Genomic DNA, 22,960 nt, shown 5'->3' with positions numbered 1-22,960 from the left:
TTTAATACCACAGCAAGTTAAAAAAAAAAAAAGAGGAAAAAACCACAACACTTTGAAAGAGAGAATTGAGAGCTAAGACCTACTACTGAATTTTATGGCCTGTAATACCTGCCCAATGACATTAAAATTGCTAGTGTTTATCCCAGCCACAAATGTGACATATAGTCTAACTCGGTCTGTATTGTTTTCTTTCGAAATTTGAAGCAACTGAATTAACATCATAGGTCTCCAGCACATTTAGATTATTATTAGAGCAACAGATCACAACACATCAGCGTTATTTTTGGTGAGTGGAAGAATATTTTTGAAAGAATCTTTACACCACTTGAGAAACTACAATTTTTTTCTCTAAAGAAGAAGCGAATATAATAAAAGTGTACTACCTTGTCACTTTACAGCTTGACTCAATCAGCTCATTTTCAATATCCAACAGACTAGAAGGCAGATTGTATTCCAAAGGTGAGGACAATCTTTTTAAACGCAGCAAGCCAACACAGAACTTTGCTCCCATCTCCTCCAGTTCTCTTGTACCAATCTGCAATCCCTAATTTGAAAGTAAGATTAAAAAATACCAAATAAGTACATGTAGATGCACCCACACATACTGCAGAGTAACTCTTTAGGTTAATATTTTCTTACTTTATTTAATACATTCTCTTGCTTTAAAAACAGAACAAATCAGAATTGTAGAATTAACACTTAAGAGTATCAGAGAAGGCTCAGGAATACCTACATGATTCCTCCAAGGCTGAACAGGCACATCTACATTTTTTGGAGCTTCCTAGTCTAAACCTCTAGCACCCCAATATTAACAAATCGTTTTCCAGCAGCACTGGAAGAGAGACAACGTCTAGATTCCTAAGTATAAATTATTTTTAAAACTTCAGACAAGATTTATAAGGATAATTTCAAAGACAAGATTCTTCAACATAAATTCTAAATTTAAAAAAGGAGATAATTAATATCATAGCTGTGATTAAGTTCAGTGCTATGTTCTGAAACATAGGTAAGGCAGCAGTTGCTCCATGAGACAGATGTCTCTTCCCTGCCTGTAAGTTAAAGGCTACATGTGTTAATTCTGTAAGTATTTATTCACATATTTAGTAATTAAAACTAACAAACAAATTATCAAAAGCCATAGCTCTTTTCTAACTTGAATTACATAGCCAGACATTTTCCTCTGCAAGGACTATTTAGAAGGCAGAAATTATGTAATGCTCTCCAAGTTTACATATCTGATAAATCCTTCCATCAGGTAATTCTACGCTTTTAATTTAGCCAGAAGTACAGTACATAGGGATATAATCTCTGACCTCAACTACTTTATGAAAAGACAGTAATCTAGACTGAGTCTTAGCAGTTATGTAATTGGCTAGTACTAACTGTATATACATAAGCAAATTCAGTACACAACTCAACTCAATTTCTCCCTTTACAATTTCTGTATCTCAGGAGAATTTAAAAGAATTCTAGGTCTTCTAAACACTTTAACACACAGATTAAAATAAGCTTTGACAAAGCAAACACGGAGACAGAAGAGCCAGAAACTGGTGGTAAGCTAAGTCATCAATTATAAAAGAAGCAAAAAAGAATGAAGTAGGAATTTTTTTACCAAAGCTAGGAAAAAAAAGCCACACAAGCTTTTTATGTGTTGCCACACTGACACTGCATTTTAAAATGCAAGGTTTAAAAGAAAGCATGATGCTCCAGAAATGGTACAGCCCACACATTCTCCATATGCTGTTTCGAACATACTTAATAGAAGAAAAGTTTGATTTTCTCTTGAGTTCGTTTTTTGCCTTGGTAGTACTCATAAACAAAGTGCCTTTTAGTAACAAGGAAGATAAAACTACATCCATGATTCTGAACAGTGCCATCCTCCGGACAAAAGGTACTGAAACCTGTTAGCAGTGAACAAGAGTTGAATATTTGAGTATTATTCTTAATAGTAATACTACTTACCTCTTTTATAATGCTTTTGTGCTGTAGGTTTCAAAGCACTTATTAATAAAGGAAGAATTATCCTCACTGTACTGATGGAGAAATGGAGGCAGAGAGGGTTGAAGCGATTTGCACAGTGTCTCACAGCATGTCACTGACCCCGCTGGGAACAGAAATCAGTTCTCCTCACTCAGTGCAGTACCTTATCCACAGAGGCCAATTTTTTGGCTTTGTTTTGTATTTGTTTGCACATCATTAATTTTCGAAGACCCCAATCTTAGCTGGGGCTCCACTATGCTAATCACAGGAAGACAGTCCCTGCCCCAAAGAGATTAAAATAACATTAAGGTCAAGAGGCAACAAGTATGTAGAAGAGGAAGGAGAAAGGTAACAGTAATCTCACTGTTACACAGATTACTAATGTGCACAATTTGATGGTTCAAAAACTTTTCCAGTTATTGTCTGAATTTGTTGCTGAAGAATTTATCGTTAGTTGGCATGTTCCTTATAGACAGCCTACGTCTAACAGAAGTGTCTCTGAGTTGAAAAAGGACAAGAGTACAGCATGAAGAAAAGTGCAAAGGCAATTGTTATAAAGATAAATAGCATGCGCATGTTCTGTGGCTGCTATTTTTAGCACAGCAGAAAGAGGATGTACCTACAGAGAAATCTAAACGGATCAGATTGGAGGTGGATGACTGGAAAACACCTGAAGGATAAATTTTGAACTTACTACACTGAAGGGTCTACACAATTGTGGTAAAAGCCTCATGCCAAATCTTGATTTGCTTCTTTCATTTCTTTTAATCATACAAATGCCAAATATCAAATTTCTTAATTGAATTCTTCCATCAGCCAAATCTTTTCATTTCCATGCAAAATGATCCAAAGTCTGGAGATCATCATCATCAGTTGCCCTTTACTAAGGGAGCTGAAGTCAAGTTCATTTTCACTGAAGCTTTTCACTCCTTTTCTCTATCTTCTAATGATCTTCATCTGTTGTTCCAGCACCATTAACTGAGGCCTAATAAAGTTACTTACATGCTACAGGCATTTCTTTTAAGCTCAAGCCATCTCGATGTAGCTTCTTCTTTTAAAAAACGAAAAACAATTTCTTTTTCTCTACATCTTATACATCTGTCTTTCTTCTACACAGTAAAATTTCATCTGGAAGGTTGATGTTTTCCTTACTAAGCATGTCATAAAGACACCTTCATATCTATAGAATATCTCAGTGATTAAATTTGCTACTTCAAAGCAAAGATACAAAACAAAGGCACAGCAGACTGTGACCTCAAGTGGAGAAGAATATTCCTGTAATATGTACTTAATAAGAGGAAAACAGCCATATAAAGATTCAGAGAAGTCAACTGGACAGTAAAATATCATGTAGATCTTCTGATTTCTTATTCCACAGAGGTGACAAAGACATAATCATTTTTGAGAACTCCAATTCTAGAGACTGAAAATTCATGGTTACTGAGAAATTTGTTAACCAAATATTTATTTCCTGAAGTCTTCTCTTTATGTGTGTCTTAAGATTGCTAGATAACAAAATATTTTCGACTAACTTAAAAGTCAGGCAATACTTCCAAATATATTAATCTCCAGTCAGGAAAGACCTTGACTTCTGTTTTCAGGTGGCATGGATAATTGAAGACTTTGTTCTTTTGTCTGGCATCTTAATTATGCTCCATAGTATATCCTGGAGAATCCTTTCACCTGAAAATTTGTTTTTCCACATCTTGAATCACAAATGACTGATCTACATTTGCAGCATTTATTGTTAACACACTATGAAGACTCCATATGACCAGCTCAAAAAAAATTGCTTCCAGAGATAACTCTGTCACCAGACATACATCCTAAATTGAGGTAAGAACAGCAAACTTCAGCCCAACAGCTTCCTGACTGGAAACAGTCTAGATTCATCATTGTCCAAGAAAATAAATTAGAATAAAAAGAAAAATTATGTTCAGCTTGGGCAAAGACTCAGTATTCCTTCCACAAAGAACTGAATTGTTAAGTAATGCTCTTCATGCTTTGAACAAAATTCAGCAAGGATGCCAAACCAGAATAAGACTAGCAAAGTGTTTCAAATCTTTGTTTCCATCCCTGAGATCTGAACTCTCATGTCCTTTAGGATAGGAAGTAGGAGGGAAGGAATTTCTATAGTTCAACTTCTCTCTGTTTTGAAATAACATTATGGCATTGCAATCTAATTTATACCACAAGTTTATTGGCAAGAGTAACTGTCCTTCCACAAAATAAATCCCCAAAAGAAACCAAAAAACACAACAAAAGCCCCCCCAAAAATCCTGACCTTAAGTATTTTCATGTCTTTCATCTTCTCACTAGAAAAATGCAGCTCTTTGCTTAAGTCCACTCACCTTGACTTTTTAGATATATTTTCCTAGTAAGTCTAAGAATTATCATAGTGAAGAAAAAATTAAGAATCTTCCTGTATGTTCAGAAGATGACTAAGAGCTCACAAATTGCTTTACTACATAAAATGAATGGCAGAACAGTAATTTAGTCTCATTAGTTAGTTTATATGGCATAAAAGAATTCTCTTCCCTTGAGTAAATGATTCCTCCACAAAATTCAGCCATTTCTTTCTTTCACTACTGAAGAATAGCTTTGGAGGTTTAAGCATCTTGAAAGTTTGTCCACAAAGCATCTTCAAGTCACTCTTCTTAAGAACTTCCTGTAGCAACACTGCTAAAGCCATCAGGGTCCATGTTTAAGAATATGTTCAGAAATTTCAAAATAAGCAACTTGGATAAGTTATCTTTTTTTAAAGCTCTATAATGCCATCATCTGAGGAATATTCTGACAAGAACAGGAATGCATCTGTTGTTAATTGACAAAATGTAGTACTTACAGGCCTACTGAAATTCTGGACAAAATATCTGTAATCCTACTCTCTAGAGACATAAGCACAGATGTTGGAGCATACATTAATATACTAAATATATCTTGTTTCATCTCTTTTTTTTTTCTGTCCCACCAAGCCTTCTGATACTCCTTCTGTCAACACCTTATTTGAGGCCTGTGATCATTTTCTTGATTAGTATTCCTAAACTCAGCTTTCAAGCAGAGGAAATCCACTTCTTCCACCCATGGTGAGGCACTACCAACAGGGTCACCTTTTTTTTTGCAGCCCTGTTAACACTTTTCAATGAGAAAAAATGAAAACAAATTTTAAGTCAAGAGGCCACTCAACTATGTGAGCTCAGAGATGATGTGTAATTTGTAGTGCTGGTAACCCAATATGAAAGTGTGTAAGCCTGCTGCCTCAGCTATATTGGAAATTCTATAAGGGACACTGCTAAATATCTGTTGAAGAACCATAATCACCATAGCAAAGTCTGAAATTGCCATATGTTAATGGAAATTTTTATTATAGTATAGACATTTACTACTACTTCATTCTAATAATCTGTTGGGCAGAACAGTTCTGAGCTTTTTTAACTGCATGCATACACATATGTTACAAGCAATGATTAATATTAATCTTGTTAAAACAGCCCATAAGCAGAACTGCTATGCAACCTGCAAAGTTGAAAATTGCGTAATTTCATCCTAGCATTAGCATACCCAGATCTTAAAAGATTTCAGAAGCTTAAAGCAAGCAGGAATTAAGCAAGCGGGGTTACACAGTAACATGAGAAGGGAAGAAATAAAAGTTTGTCCAAAAAAGGGAAGAAATTAAAAAGTAAGAAATATGTAACTGCTGTATCCTCTTACTTTATACTTGCCCTGGTCACATCCACATAAAGTGCTTTCCATTGTGTAGCTCCTTTGTACTCCTATCTCTCTCCAGACAACAACTCGTGCTGTAGATTCCTTGGACTTTTCCACTACAAAGCTGCAGCTGCCCATGCAAAATGCGGGGGCAGTCTGACTCAGGATCTTGGGAAGTGCCTGCAGGACAGCAATTTGAAAAATACAGTGATTCTTTTACTTCCCATATGGAAGGAGGTGAAAACGGACCATGTAATCACAAACCGTTACCAGAAAATTTGCTGCAGTTTGAATTAAAAAAAAAAAGAAAAATAGAAACAATTCCCCATCTTGAGTTTTCAAAATTCAGTGTGTTCAAGTGACAGTGGCTTCTCCTTTCCTAGTTTTAAAAATCCTTTTCTTCAGGCTCAGTCACTAAAATTGTTAGTCATGCAAATAAGGATCAGGACACAAGAGAATTCTTCAGCTGATCACCATCCCCCTAACTCACCAAGCTAAATTTGCTCAAATTAAGTATACCACATACTCCACGTAAGTATTTAATCCAACTGCAGACTGCTTCAGAAATCCCATTTACAGACCTAACAAAAGCAGTATTTTATTAACACAGAAAATTCATTTGTATTCAGCAAAGCATATACTTCACTTCAAGCATGTGAATCAAAGTTCAGTATAACTATTTACATGACAGCTTCAGTGAAAAGGTCATGCAAATATATATATTTGACTAAGGCTAATTGACTGTTCTTTCCAGTTTTTATTTGTGTTAGTTAAGAGGAAACACATGACTGCTTCAAAATTTCTTATTTTGGTAGTAATATATAATCCATCAGTGTAAGCTTGCCCAAACATTTCAGTTCACCTTTTCGAAAATGAAAGGCTTCTTCCAACAGCCTTTATTGACTACTGTCTTTCGAGCACTACAGTAGTGCAGGCTGAAGTAACAAAACCCCACATAAATATGTTAGAGCAGCAGATGTGATCGGCACCCAGCTCTACATCCAGGAAATCACACAAGAAAATCAAGAAGACGTAGTTTTAGGGGTTTTTTTGGTGAGGAAGATTTAAAGAGAAAAAAAATCAGAAAGCATCTGTACTCATTTACACTCAAGAATGCATAACGAGTCTTTCAACACACATTCACATGCTTTTGAAGCTTAACTCTGAATCTTTTCAAAAAAACATGGGGCCTGGATGCCTAGAGGTCACATAGATTTGCAGTTCCCATGAGGCAGCAGTGGACGGACACACACAAAAAAAATAGGTAACACTCCAAGAAAAAAGTAATTCTCTAAATTTTTGACATTTTTGAAAGCTTGTACAATGCAGAGGATGTGTCTGTGCAAGTTTATTATATACACCTAATTAGGGGTTCATGTCTTAATTACACATCTTTATATAAAGGAATAAATAAAAAGGAATCTTGCCATATACAAAAATAAGTATTTCTCAGAAAAAAGCAGTTTCTTTTCTGCCTTGTTGTTAGAATATTGTTTGCCAGCTTCAACGACTTGTTTTTCAATCTGGTAATTATAAATGCACAGAAGCATATTTTCCATCTATTTTCTAAAAAAGTAATATTAAACACAAAAAAAAATCTGTGTAAAGAAACAACAGCAACAAATAGCACTATGTATAATGTTTAAAGCTCAAAGTACACTGCATGAAGTGTACTTTGAAGTGCACTCACAAGCTAAAACAAGATTATTTAAAATAAGTCTGCTCGTCTGATAGGATCAGGATGCTATTTGAAAAGTATGCTCCAAACCCATGTCAAATAAAAGGTGCAAATGTCAAACTTACCCTGTAACCAGGGTCTTCTGTCAGGTTACAAGAGGCAGCATTAACACTTGTATGCCACATTGTCTCTTTGACGCTGCAGCCATACATAAATACATTCTTTTTACGAGAATGACCATGATAATCACAGTAGACCTATAATAAATCATTTGGTAAAATAAACCCAAGGCATATGGAATTAACATTTAATGAAAGTAATAGAAAGACAATTTTTTAATTTGTACTGTGGAATATTCCAAAGAATAAGGCAACGCAATCCCTTATACAATTAACTCGTGCGTTAAGACAAAAAGTGTGTGATTCATCTCAGGAAGGTTTAACCTTCTAGCCTACCAATGTAACAGATTTACATCTACAGGTTTACAGAAGATCAGTTCTCCAAGTCAAATATAAGTGTGACATGGTTTATAAGACCATACCAAAGTGTTTAATTTATAGACTAGCTACATACACAAAGTTTAAAAGATTCAGAATTGCTTACACACACACACTTACCAAAGGCAAACGTTTTATAGCAGCCAGATATTGCAGTAACCCTTTAGCATGGTAAATAGTGGGATGCAGGTCTGGATTTGGATTTTGCCACTGTCTGTTTAAATCTTCTCCACTTAAAGAGCAACGGTGGCTATTGTAGGGGGAGTGGAAAAACGCATGATGTAGTCTGTATTATACTTTTAAATAAGCCTCCCCCCCACCTCAAGTTTTCCTCATCACCACTGCTTCTTTAGAACGAGGATGGCAAGAAACAAACTTCCATTTTCTAACATGCCAAATAATAGAAATGTTTGAGGTGTTTAAAGCTATGTTACAGAAAATCTAAAAATAAATTAGAAGTAGCCTGTTATGTGAACTGTAATATTACTTATTTGCTGTTGAAATGGAAGGCTTGCAATTCTGTCTAAATTCTAGTTCAATATCAGTAATTTAATATATATGGTATTTTTACAATTTTGGTGTCTTCTGTAACTTAAAGACTAATGTCAACTATAAATCTAATACTTGAAATGTGAAGTTGTTAGGAGACAAGGAGCTGTGAGAAAAACAAGGACAAAAAAACCCAAACAACCCAGCAAACAAAAAGGTCATCACTGTATTCAGTCAGCTACCAGCAAGAACTTTTAAACTTGCAGGATTTCATGATCATGCTGTCATCTTCACTACATTTGTCTTTAGACTGTGTCTCCTGGGACAGCTTTCTTAGTTTCCCTGTATCCTGAATTATTTAATTACACGTTCTAGTATACATGTTCTTTTACATATATAAAGACAAGGTTCTACTGAAATCTGTAATTGGTTTTATTATTTTGTTTACAAAGCCTTTTAAAATAGTACCTATAATAGATGAATAGAAACTGTAGATTCACCACAGCAAAATTTCAAATTTCATATGAATTTCCTGCAACCAAATAAATGAAGACTGCTCAATGTTACTCATAGCAGTTTTAAAATGTGCTGAAATAGCCCTTAAATTTATTAAGAAAAGTGTAGCAATTGAAATAACTACTATTAATAATCAATCAAACCAGGATACACTCTTACTCTTTCTCTTGCACACTTATTAACTTCCCAACTTTAAAAAAAATTTCTCAAATATAAGGCACTTTTTTTTTTCATGTAGACCATGAACTTCTTTAGATTTTCCTAAATGCAGGTGTGGTCTCATTTAACACTCTTACACAAATCCAAGACCGAGAGACAATTAGAATGTCATGTCAAATCACATAGGAATGATTATCATCCATGAACAACTGAAAATAATTTTGTAAAACCGAAATTTGTTAAGGAATGTAATTGCCTTTTAAGAAGCCAAAAATCCTAGCAATATTGCAAGTGTCTGTTACCTTTTATCACATTAAGTATTGCATTTGTATCTTTGCAGGATTAGTTTAGATTATTAATTTTTAAATATTGATGCAATGAATTAAGAGTACAGGTTAAATATTTTTAATAAATATATGCTTACTTTCCATTAATGACACCATCTGGATTGAGCATGGGAATGATTTTGAAAATATAAGATTCCCGTAAACATTGTGCATTTGGACTATTGCTCATAAGGTATTCCAGCGTTCCCTTCATAACCCAGCTCGCATTAGTCTCTCCAGGATGTACACGAGCAGACAGAAATATGTAAGGACGATTCCCTAAAAGAGATATCCACAGAAATTGCAAAATATTATTTAAGCTAAGTAAACAGTTTATTGATTGGAGAAAGAGCCAATAGCCAGCTGCATTAATTACAATGCAAAACCATTTTTAAGTTGAGTATTACTGAGTATGGTTATTATTGATAAAGCTTGACACAACATTTTTGAAAGGATTGCTAATTACAGAAGTATCACAACAGAGCTTTAAATTTGATCAACTACACAACTAATTTGAGTTGGCAGTTATAATATGAGCTTCATGACTTTTTTCCTAATAGCCAAGAAAAATATTGAGGTGAACAAACAAATCAGGAAATGGCAAAAGCTCACTTCAAACCATAGTGGCTAGATGTTAGCTTTATAAAAGATTTTTCTGACAAGCAAATAACCTCAGCATTTTCAGAAAAAAGTTACTTGCCCAGTATTCTTTTCCAAGAAGTGGTATCTGCAAAATGTAATATACAAAGCTAGCAGCAAAAAATTTGAAATACATTAATATATACTCTTACATTTTAAGATATAAATATCTTTGTTTGGCTACCACAAGTAAGTATCATTAAATACAAAATACAAAGCAAATCCTGACTATTGATGCCTCTTACTTGCATGAAATTCATTAACCTTATTTTACATCAATATTTTTACACTGTATAGTGGCTAAGACTAAATTTTTTCTACAAATACCCGGTTTTACATTATTTTCAGTTGATGAGAAAGAAGAATTATACTTACTGAACTGACAGATATGTTCATAGTAATTGGACTCTGGCATGGCTGTAATAGTGACTAATGGACAGCTGTTGCCAGCCAGGGTCTCACAGAGAACATCTTGCCGAAAATAAATCTGTTGAGGGTTATGCATAGATTCCAGCTTCTTAAGATGCATCTTCATCCCAAAAATAATGAAAAAATACTTCAAATCTTTGCAGTCAAATATAACAAATATGACAAATATTTCAAGGGTACTATTTAACAGATCTTTCTTTTAGATGTTCTAAACAATGTTCAAGTTTCCAGGATAATTCTGACCATGAAATACCATTTTCTACATCTCTGACTGATTGAATACTTCTCTTTACAGAGTTTGGTTTTCCAACTGTTTTGAGAAAGAGGAAGGAAAAGGGTAAATTATTGTACACAGATAGTACTATAAGAGTATATGAAAGGTAAGAACCTCTGCTTCATTAAAGTTATCTGATCAGAGACCTTTTCACTGCAAAAAGTAGTAATAAGTAAAGGAAAAATCAATACACAGGAACAGACAGCTGAGATGGAACAGAAACCATAGCAAAGACCAAAGTCACCAGACTCTCATTGAATAGGCCATTAAGAATCTACAGACAAAGACTTGGAAAGAGTCACCTGAAAAACAAGGAAGAACCTGAGAGTCACCTGATAAACAAGAGGAACAGGATAATTCGGGACATTCAAGAGAAGGGTGTGGTACCGTACAAAACTCAAGCACTTGATTCCTACAGTATGCCCTCAGCCATCTCTCTGCAAAGCCTTACTCTAGTAGTGCGCTGTGTGCACTAGTACAACTAAAAGGACAGGTGAAAGTCAATTTGGGGGTCAACAACTGGAATGCACAAGGGTCTCAGCATCAGTAGTTGGAGAAGCTAACCTCTTGGGAACATCTCTGTGGATATCACAGGCTATGTGTGCCAAGTCCCCGCTACTGCTGGAATCAAAGCAGACTGCAGCAGCTGGAGCTGCAGGCATTGTAGGCACCCTTCTGTCAGTCTGTATTATCATACTTTTAAATAAGCCTCCCCCCCACCTCAAGTTTTCCTCATCACCACTGCTTCTTTAGAACGAGTCTGGCAAGAAACAAACTTCCATTTTCTAACATGCCAAATAATAGAAATGTTTGGGGTGTTTAAAGCTGTGTTACAGAAAATCTAAAAATAAATTAGAAGTAGCCTGTTATGTGAACTGTAATATTACTTATTTGCTGTTGAAATGGAAGGCTTGCTATTCTATCTAAATTCTAGTTCAATATCAGTAATTTAATATATATGGTACCTTTACAATTTTGTAAAGTAAAGATACAAGAGAATGTCCCACTGCTAGTGACTAGAAATGCTGGTGTCCAGCCACTGAGGCAAGGACATTGCGTCTATCTGGTGGGACAATAAGGGTTGAGTTTCTCAGTGACAACACCTGAAGCAGTAACATGGGTTACAATACCTGTGCCTGGTAACAGCTGCTAGGGATGGGGGGGCAAGCATATGCATCTTCCCTGTAGCTGGTGCATGTAGGGGCACACGTGAAACTTGCTAGCAAACTTCAAGGTGAACTACCCACCAAGTGTGGGCCCCAGGTCAAGGGAGGGCTATCTAGCAGGCAGACAGTCCATACTGGCATCTGAGCAGAGCCACAGGTGCAGAATGCCTCTGAGATGAGTGTGCAAGCGCACACATCTGTCTGCTAGCGAGCATCAGGCTGGACTAGACTGCAAACTGGAGGCCTGCACAGCAGGTAAGAGAGACTTGGGATCAAGGCAGGGCTATGGCACGGATGGGCCATGCCAGTGTTCCACAAATATGCTTGTGATCCTAGAGAATAGGTTGGCTTGTACTTGCACTAGTGAACAGCAATCCATACTAACTGCAGAGGAGGATGGGGTGTCTGTAATGTTACCACAGTTAACACAGCAGTGTTACATTGTCTGTGCCAGCCCTGCCTGCGGGGAGTGGCCATTCACAACTGTGTGTGCCTAAGTCGTCTCCTCCCTGGGATACATACTCAGACTTGCTAGTGAATATATAAGCAAACAGGAAAGCAGTAGCTATGTCCATCAGCCTGGGACAGAGATCCCCAGATCCCTTGTCTGGCCTCCAGCAGATGGGCAGGAGGAACCTCCAGGATCAGGAGCTGCTGGAAGCAGCAGCTGCTTATAACATCTTTTAACAGGTTCTTCTTTTAAAAGCTGGCATAGTTTAGCAAAAAGCTGCATTTAAAGCTGCTATACACTGGCCACTGAATCTTCTACTTTGCTTTTATTGCTGTGACAGAGGCAAACAAGAGACACTCTAGCCAAATTAATTTTGCTTAGTATTAAAAGCTTCAGAAGACTTCTTTAGACAATTTATAAACCTAAAAAGATCTCTAATTATCTTAGTTACAGCAGCTTTATCAAAAAGCAGTTATCAAAAAGTATATGCAGAACAGCAGGATGCAAGTCATTTAACTAAAACACATACGACTACGTCAAATTAGCACTGCTTCCAGCCAATTATCACAAAATCACAGAATGTGCAAGGTTGAAAGGGACGAGAGTGGGCCATCTGGTCCAGCTCCCCTGTTCCAAGCAAGGCCATCTTATAACACATTGCAGAGGACTGTGTCCAGACAATGCCTGAACTCCCCAAGGATGGAGATTCCCTAACCTCTCCATGCAGTCTGTTCCAGTGCCTGGTCACCTGCACTGCACCTTGCACCCACTAATAAGTTCCTCCTCAAGTTCAGGTGGAACTTTCTGTGCATCAGTTTGTTCCCGTTGCCTCTTGTCCCAGTTCTTGCCACCACCAAGCAAAGCCTGGATCCATCCTCTTGACACCCCCCCTTCAGATACTTCCAGACATTGATGAGGTCCCCTCTCAGTCGTCTCTTCTAGAGGTCTTTCATCATAAGAGAGATGCTCCAGTCACACAATCAATCATTTTTATGATACTCAGGAAACCCATTTAGCCTTTAAGCATCAATTTTATTTTTCCTGGGACTGTTCATTAGAACAACCTACATATTATGTCAATCTAAACAATATTATGAAAATTCTCCCTTGTAAGGAGCATTTTCAACTTCATAAAAAGAAACAAAATTAATTCAGTCATGAATGCTATATATTATACTAATATTATAAATATTCATTTATGTAACAGATTATAAGCTTCTCACCTTTAAAGTTGAGTATGTATATGGATAATGGTAAGCAAAGTAGCACACATCATCTTTATGTTGGAAAGTCACTGTGAATGTAATTGTGTAATAGGATTTTCCTTTCTGGCCCCCAGCAGCAATTGAACTTCTTGAAAAGTGATTCCTAAATCAAAAAATGAAGGTAATATACATATTAACTTTTTTTCATACTATTGATTATTTCTGAACACACATTCTAAGAATCAAAAGGATTTTTAGTGACTGTATTTCTCTTCTATATACATACCGATTAAATACAGGTTCCCACTCACTTTAAAGACAGTTCATTTTAACAGTGATACACACATTTATTCACATTGATAAAAGGTGAGCAGGCAAAAACAAGCAAGAAAATAAAACAAACAAAAAAAAGTAAGCAAACAGCTACCAACCAAGAAGGATTACATATCCATTTTCTGCACCATCTCATCCTGTGTTTTAGAACTCCACTAGAATAATTCCACCCAGATTACAGAAGAGTCATCACAAGGACCATAAGGTCAGTATTACTGGAAGTTACTAATAGGATTTCAAGTAAGCATGCATATATATACCCCCTTAAAAGCTTCCCAGAAACAGTGTCCAATTTCTAAGAAAAGTATAGAATATGAACAGTTTAAATATTCGTAGTGTGCTTACAAAGTGAGACCCTGTATATTTCTATCACACATTATTCTCTGCAGTAACTCCGAAAAAAAACTCTCTGCACAGCAGAATAACACAGAACTATCAAATGCAGAAACAAATACTTCTTCTCAAAAATAGTACCTCGTGCTAATTTTCAGTGTAAGATTTGCTGTATGTTTGGTTTGTGTGTGTACTTACTTGTAGTAACAAATATCTGTCCCAACACGAGTCCAACACGGTCGAGAACGCAGTGCTTCCTGAACAGAATACATGAGGGGCTGCATACCTGAAAGAAGAAATGCATCTCACTTTAGTGCTTACCATTAAACAGAAACATATTAGCAGTAACGGACTACATCAACACTTACATAAAAGTCTACAAATTACCTCTACTTATTTGCTCACTATCAGAGTGCATTTTCATTAATGTCTGGGTATTGTACTGTGTGCTTTTTAAAACAGGTGACAAAAGATTGCTGATTTCAGAAAATAACAACTAAAGAGAAGAGTAGGACCTATGGTTTAAATGAAAGCTGAGGTTTGCATGAATGGTAGACTACAAGCAGTCTTCAATTCCATTTCATCCAACTCACACTACAAATTGATACTATCATGCATTAATGTAAATAGTTGAAAAATAACTGCTGCTTCAGGACATTTTTTTTAACAAGTAACTCTTTAAAGTTTATTTTTTTGATAGTATGGTTCAGTTGAACATTTAATATGAAATTAGAGGAGAAAATAATACATACTAATTTAAAATCATTCATTCATTAGATAATTAGCCAACCACACCGACCAATTCAGCCAGTGTATTTAAAAAATCAAAAGAAACGATTAAGTATGCACAATATAAAAAAAAAGCCTGATGGATGAAGATTAGTAAGTAACTTAAAAGCATCCTATTACTGGTCAAACGACCTGGCATTCTGTGACTTTATCAATGTGGATGAAAGTGTATGACAAAGGAGAATACAATATTACTCGGTAACAAGAGTTTGAAGCTGGAGTGGGAGGAGAAATTTCTTCCTTCTTAAAGGACAAATTTCAGAATATACAGCAGGAAAAAACAGTTTTAAGCTGAGTAATACACACTCCACATACACACTCCCAGAAAAGAAGAGGAAGAAAGGTATTTTCAGTCAGCCATTTGTAAACCTTTGAATTAGGCACACACTGCAAACACTAATTACTAGAAACAGCAATGGTCACTTATGAACCCCAGCATTTCAAAGTAGACTTATTTTTCCTCACCATCAGTAAGACAAAACTGTTTTGGAATGTCTCTGCTTATGTTCACATCTACCCCTATGCAGAAATGGATTAATGATGACAACTATCATTCTTCTTGATCTGTGTGAATCAACAGGTTTTGTTGTTGTTCTCCCCTGCCCAATGGTCCTAAGGCAACTGCACTGCAGTTACCAGTAAATTTCTTCTGCTTTGGCCTTACTTACAAGAAAACTTCATTTTAAAAACTGACAGCCCTTGGTTTGAGATGCATTTCTTCTTTTCAACTACAGCTGACAAATAATTTTCTAGCAATACCATTAAAATAAAGAATTTAAAGTGACAACATGAGTACTGCTAACCCTGTGGAAGAGGGGAGGAAACAGCGAAGTTGACTAGTACAGCTATTTTTTACATATTTCTTCTCAAAGTAGGGGAAACGTATCTTACCATAGTTGAACTGACTGTTTGACTTTTCACAGTTGATGATGTTAAACCGGTAACTAATGCCAGTTTTCATTCCACTGACTTCAAAGTAAAACCACTGGTGATAATGATTGCTGTTTATATCCGAGTTCAGAATTAGATCATACTCATTTCTGAAAATTAACAAAAACATATCAATCATCGTAAGAAGCAGAAATAAAAGGCCTAAATCACACAAAGTAGAGTTGAAATATCTTACTTTCTGATCTGAATAACTTTGCGCAGGTTTCCAGATTCAAATTTGGAATTAAACTTCAAAACATCTGCCTCCTCTGGTACAGAACAACTATGAGTAGAAAAAGGGACCAAAATGAATAAAACAAACTTAGCTAAACCAACCAGCTTTCTTTTAGTCCTCACTTGGCAATTCAGAAACTATTTTGAGCCTTCCTCCAAATACAGCCAAGATAGTAAAAACACTATTATGTCAGATGAAACTTTGTATGAAATCTGCTGTAAATATTATGAGTCACGTCACAGAGAAAGTAGAATTGGCTTAGAGTATTACTTGAATATTGTATATAGAAGGTAAAAACTTACCTCAGATTATCAAGGTCATACACAACTCTATCTATAATGTCATTTTGATAAATCAGCCTTTCAATATCTTGACAGATTTTTGTCCTAAAAGAGAAAAGAGGAGTTCTCATTTAAATTGCCACTTACTGTTTCCAATCACAAAAGAGGAATTGCCTCATACAGGAAAACTAACAAAATTGACATGAAGACAGTGGTACAGCTCAGACAGATCTCAGTTTCACCCCCACTTATGCGCACAAACTCAAGGTGTACTTAAGTTTAAACACCTGCATTCATAGCTGACTGAATCCAGTATTTGTATTTGAGGGAACTGAGTTTTCATGCACACAACTCACTGGTTTTTATCTGAAGGAAAAAAAATGCAGTTTTATACTTTATAATAGAAGCAGAAATTACTCAAACATTACTTGTGTTAAGGCTTTAATGCATGACAACACTTGATAACATTAGTAACTTACATGAGTCCTACCATAACCAAAATTAAAGAGTTTTAGAGAGTAGGTCGTACAGTGAGTGTGTTAGTGAACTAGCTTTTCACCTCTGGAGATCTAGGTTCATTTATTGACTACGTAACAAATAAGAAAGAATTTGGTGATGTCAGCCAAATGTCAGGTGTGTGCTTATCCAGATCACAAAACCATTGCACAACTGGCAGTATCTAGGTCCTGGCTTGGAAAAGTAAGAATGTGTTGCAGTTCAAGTATGAAATATAGTGGCAGAGCTGTGTGGAAAAGCTTGCACAGCACCTGCAATAAGAAGAAAAGGAGGCAGATTAACAATGAAGAATACAGAAACAGAATGCTACAGTACATTCAGGCTGGAAATTCTCAACTTAATTAAAATAAATACTGTTAACAAACGAGAAACAGAAGGTAAGTGCACAACGCTAGCACATTTTATTAAAGTGAAATTAACTGAAAAAAAAGTCACAAGTTCAAGGTACTGACAACATTGTGACATGGCTGACTCACCACAATCCATCTGAATAGGTTCAGCTCAGGACAGAATTACAGATTTTTGACCTTACACTTGGTCTTAGAAAACTCATTTCATCTTGGCATGCCCCAGCTTTAAAATGCCGTAACACTTCCTAATATGACAGAAGTTTTGCCAAGACAAAATCCATCAATGAAAATCCATAATAAGTATTTTACAAATAATAATGGCATTCACATACCATTATAATAACCAGTGCAGATAAAACAAAGAAGAAATAGTATTCAAGATGCTAAAGAGAAGGAAAAGTAGTAGCAGACATTTTCATGTTCCAAAAAATGAAGATGAGCTATTTAAAGAAAATTAAAGGAAAAAAAATATATAGAACCAATACTGTTGATGTGAGCCTTGTGCTTAGAGATTGCTCCTTTGTGGATCCTGATGACTAGAAAACACTAAAATGTACAGAAAAAAAACCCAACTCGACTAAATTTTTAAGGAATAGAAAAAAGTAGAAATTTAAACCCAAATTTATAGGGTATTCTACAATACAATAATTTTCTTCCTAAAAAGATACAGTAGTATAAAACACTTCAGGTATTATCAATTTCATTTATCCAAACAGTAATATATTGGTGAGATATTTAGTGATAATTACATGCTACTAAATTTAAAAGAGAAAGAAAAAGCACTCCAAAACACATCATTAATCTCCTGATACACTGCAACCCTTAACAAAAAGTCTCAAACCCTACATTGTTCTAATAAAAGTAAGAAGAAAATCCATTAAGTCACACCTTAGGCCCCACACAATATTTTCTCAAATTACATGGATGAATTAAAGCAACCATTTATTTTCTAAATAAGACTTACCCAGTGAGCAGTAACTAAGTGCTTACATTACAGAGAACATAAATCACACTGAATGTCGGGAGTTTGAACACAGCTTTGTAAAAGACTTTAAAGCTTTCCAATGTTCCCTACTAAAGTAATTTTTACAATCCACTATAAACTATGAAATCATAAACAGATTACACCCTTGCTAAACAAGTTCCCTTTTCAGAAGTTTGTTATGTTGCAGAAGACTGAGTCATTTGTAGACAACCGAATTCTTAAAACAATGTTCCTTAAAAATGCAATGCTGGATTTTTGATTCAAGTTTAGCCATATTACCTGCTATTTCATTCTCCTTCACACAAGACCTCAAAAAGTTACTTTCAACATAAAAAATACAACAAAAATAAAACATTTTCAAGTTTAAATATACCCTAAAATTATCTTCATGGACTAGAAACCAGCCTTATGTATAATCATATGAGGTTTATTTTTTCAGTTCTTTATATCTAACAGTGGGCACTGGAATGATAAATTGTATCTGACTTCACTCCATTCTATTAATGAAAATTCAGAATTATTAATTACTACACAAACATACATAAAGATTTGCAAGATTTGCTTAAATGCAGTTCTTAAGTGATTCCTGACTCAATACTATCTCCCTTCTAAATCAGCTGAACCTATCTAATAAATAGCCTGCTAGGAAAGATTCTCCTCCTTCAACACTGAACAATATATTCCTTATGTCATTAGTGTTTCAGCACTTGTCATTTCACTACAAAGATCACTTTTCCATGACTTGAGTGAAACAGCTGAAGGATTTTCCTTCAACCACCTAAAGGCATTGAATCTCTTAATCTAAATACAAAGAAACTCATTAAGTTGGTTACAGTTATGAGCATAAAGGTGAAGGCAGTCAATCTCATAATTAGGAAAGTGGCAAGGTCTCAAAGCTACCCACTAGTGTACTCACGTCTTTACAGTAACTCCCTACGTGTATTAGCCAGCTCTTCATACCACTTCTGCAAATTACTCTTAATAATCTCATCACTCTTCATCATCTTCTATTATCTCTCAGTGAAGAAATACAAGGGTGTGTTGATGTGTTTTTGTTGTATGTCATTCTGCAGGACCTAACACAAACTGCATTCCCTGCATTTGTTACCTCTAAACTCTTATACTGTGCACACTAAAGCCAAACACTTTAGTGTACTAATTTTTTAACTTTTTCCACTATGTTTCCTTGAAAGACAGATATTTAGTTCAGCAGAGAAAAGAGGTGAAGAATCTTTCAACTATTAACTGTTCTATCTTTGCTAAGACCTGAAAGGAGGATTCAGGTGAGGATGTTTTTGTTTGGATGGTGGTGGGGTTCTGTAGGTTGGTTTCTTATTTGCAAACTACAAAATTTACATGGGAAATGGTGGGAAGGCAGAAAAGAAGAATATAAATGGAATTTTGCATTTAGAAATTGAATTCCAGAATTAGCAATTACAGAATCAGACTGTGTTCTTCTTTAAGGCTCTGTGCTGATCAATGCCTACTCACCTACCTTCAAACTGCTTTTCACTGGAAAGTTTTAGGCACCAAAGTAAACAGTGCAACATTGCTTGTTAATCACAGCACAGCTAGGGTAGGGTAGGACCTCTGGAGATCATCAGGTTAATCTCATCCTAAACACTGTTTCTCAAAGGAATGAAAACAACAACAAAAAAAGGAGTATGGTAACTCACCTCTGCACCCCATATGGCCTTTCCAGAATAGGTTCCTTAAATGGGGGCGGAATATGGCCAAAATAATCTGGATAGGCCACTTCTGAGTAATCTGGAATAGACTTTGTGGTCTTCACCATTTCAAGATAAAGATCACAGTCATGAACTGGTGATACATCAGAAACTTGAAGCATGACATGTTCTCCTGATGAACTAGATCTGGAATCCCCCTCCTCCTCTGAATCCACTCCAGTGCAGCAGAGTTTTCCCAGCTGGACAGATGATCCTTCAAAGAGACTACCTCCACAGGGTGAAACATGATCACAGGATTTACTACAAGCAAGCGTGGTAAGGCTATCTTTGCTTTCCTTCTTTACTACACACCCTGTACCATAATACTGATCATTTTTTGCACTGTTCTGGAGACTGATTCTGTCCAAACCTTTCACAATTTCTTGGCTCAGACACTGGCATGATGGAAGCATGTTTCTTTGATCATTTTGCTGATGTAAACTACTGTTTTTCATGTTATCTTGTTTTGGTAGTTCCAGAGACACTGGCCTTCTATTGTATTCCTCTGACAATGAAGGACTGCACTCCTTTAAAGCAACTTCTTTTGTTGATGGGTTTGCTTCAGCAGTGTGCTCCTCACTGGCTGTAGGAACAACAATAGGTCCACTCAAATTTGCATCAGGTATAAAAGGCTTTGGTTCCTTGGAAACTAAGTCCAAATCCTTAAAAAAACAAAAGTGAAAAAAAATTTTTAAAATCATTAACAAAATAATTAACAGTTCCCAAGTTTCATGTATATTAGAAACATTTCTCTATCCTTGTTTTAAATGCAATTTAAAGGTGACAAGTGTTATAAAGCATCAGAGCAATGAAGTTACATCTTTTACAAGAAGGCCTTAAAGCAATAACAAGGAGTTAATTAATAACCAAGTATAAAATCAATGCAATTGCCCAGATATTTTAACTACCTATTTTAAGTAGGTGCACAGCATTTAAGGAGATGCTAAATACAATGAAGCACTCTCAGAAATCTCACGTCCCTCTTCAGTATTTTACTTTCCTCTATATACAATAATAAGCAGAAAACAGTTTCCCTTTACATCTACCCATAGTATCCCCTTCTCGATAAGACTGAAGCAACTGTAACACCTAACTAAACTAGAATAAAGTACTGCCGTATGTAGGTCCAGATCTGCGGACCCATGATTCTTGGCTAGGGGAAGTATCCACCCAAAAAGAACATAAAAGTATATTCCAGAGTCAATCTGATGTGGGACACATATTGAGAAAGTAAGAAAATTACAGCCTGAAAAATATTCCAGGCTGGAGCTTTTCAGCTCTGTTCCCAGCCGATAAGCTGGGCCAGCTCAAGGCTAGGGAGAATTTCTCCCAGGGTGATAATTTGGCCAAAATAAAAAGGAATTAATAACAAAGATAGAACACCTGTTGTGGTGTGTGTCCAGGCCCTGGGAATGGGGTGCCTTCTCTCTGAACCAATCACCTTTTCTCTACTCTTGGAATTGTGAGTCATGCTATAAAACCAAGTGTGTTTCTGAATAAACTTGTCTCTTTCTTTCTATCATGAAAGATGACCATGTAGCTGTGAATCTTATTTCTGCCGCACTTAAAGGGTTAAAACCCCTTTCCACGGCTACATTCTGACATGGCCAAAAATGTCTGGGAATTATATACTTTACCTGAAAGTTTTCTGAAAGTTCTGGGAAAAATTGCTCATACATTTTCAGTTCTTCCATGGGTCTTCCCAATTCCTGTCTAGGTTTCAGTTTATTAATATCAGTCTCAATATCATCATTCTGAAAGATCACCAGAACAAATTAATCTTGCATACAAAAATAATGAACTTCTACAACATCAATCTGAAACATTCACCTTTACTCCTGACATAGCCATGCTCTAAAAGATAAAATATCACTATTTCAAAATCAGCTGAACTTCAGCTTTCACCATGAAGATTTAGACTGCTCAGTATTATTAGTATGCCTAAGCCTCCATTTCAACAGCAATATTACAAACATCTCACTTTTCTTCCTTTCATCCAAACTTTTTATACACAGATATCAGATTTTACATTAAATCCGTGCATATTCCCAGTAATGGAACTTGGAATGTGAAGGCTTCATCTGATTGCAGCGACAACGCAATACTGCTTCTATGGAAGATACTCCCCCCATCAGGGCTCATGAGAGCCTTGATTAAAATACGTCTTTCCAGTTCATGACAACAGACAAACAATTCAGTTAACTCCTAAATACACGTAACATAAAAATTCAGAATAAGGCAGCTCTGACCAAGTATCCATCCGTGTCCTGCGTGGCAGCAGGAGAACAGGAGAATACCTTCCCTAAGTGCTGCAACAGCGAGAGAGAGGTATGATGTCTACCTCTACAGCTGGCTGAACTTCTGCTACCTTGCTGAAACACTGATTCAGTCAATCCCAGTCCAGAATGCTGGAAAAGGTTAGAGCAGCTCCTACATATGGACCAGCTTATGTGAGAAAAGCAGGCTGAGAAAAGTACAAGCTGGGAAGAGAGCACTGCTAAAGGAGTCTGTGGTTCTCTGCACTTCAGATACATCAAGTGTAAAGGAAACAAATTTTGATAAAAATCCTGAACAAGAATTTCTGAAGCTTTTTTAATTTTAGAAATTACCCTGAAAACCTCCTGAAGCTGCTTCTAACACTTAAAATGCATTTATATACCAGATTCAAGCAACTTAAATAAAAAATTGCTATACCTGACTTTTGCCTATTAATTTTGTCTCTACCAACCTTAAAATGTTGGTCCTTGTCATCATCAATTTCAGTTTCAACTTCTGTTTCTGTTTCAGCATCATCGTTATCATCACTTTCATCTACTACATCATCCACTACAATATAAAAAGGTTTTTGTAAGGCAGATTATACATTTAATCCAATTACACATGCTCAAAGAAGATTTTCTACGTTCTGGGTTAATTTTCTTTTTCACTTTCTCCTTGAAAAAAATGTGAAAACGAACCAGTGAA

General features: G+C 35.9%; 1 protein-coding gene across 8 annotated transcripts in view; it reads right to left on the bottom strand.

Annotated features, from left to right (window-relative positions):
- AGTPBP1 (ATP/GTP binding carboxypeptidase 1) overlaps positions 1–22,960 on the bottom strand; it is a 64,390-nt gene that overhangs the window by 15,795 nt on the left and 25,635 nt on the right. For 3 of the 8 annotated variants that reach the window (XM_088157150.1, XM_088157151.1, XM_088157149.1), the window contains 14 exons: positions 22,725–22,822; positions 21,634–21,750; positions 19,946–20,658; positions 16,440–16,523; positions 16,099–16,185; positions 15,864–16,012; positions 14,382–14,469; positions 13,536–13,680; positions 10,368–10,521; positions 9,452–9,632; positions 7,984–8,113; positions 7,492–7,623; positions 5,692–5,868; positions 557–1,901 (listed from right to left, as the gene is read on the bottom strand). In XM_088157150.1, coding sequence (XP_088013276.1) covers positions 1,500–1,901; positions 5,692–5,868; positions 7,492–7,623; positions 7,984–8,113; positions 9,452–9,632; positions 10,368–10,521; positions 13,536–13,680; positions 14,382–14,469; positions 15,864–16,012; positions 16,099–16,185; positions 16,440–16,523; positions 19,946–20,658; positions 21,634–21,750; positions 22,725–22,822 — 2,657 coding nt within the window. In that variant the 3' untranslated portion in view covers positions 557–1,499. The other 5 variants (XR_015799659.1, XR_015799658.1, XM_014869123.2 and 2 more) reach the window with 4 other exon arrangements.

This window comes from Sturnus vulgaris, chromosome Z (genome assembly GCF_052056855.1).
Source record: "Sturnus vulgaris isolate bStuVul1 chromosome Z, bStuVul1.hap1, whole genome shotgun sequence".
Taxonomy (NCBI): domain Eukaryota; kingdom Metazoa; phylum Chordata; class Aves; order Passeriformes; family Sturnidae; genus Sturnus; species Sturnus vulgaris.
The sequence above is the reverse complement of the archived record's forward strand: the minus strand, read 5'-3'. Positions and strand labels throughout refer to the sequence as shown.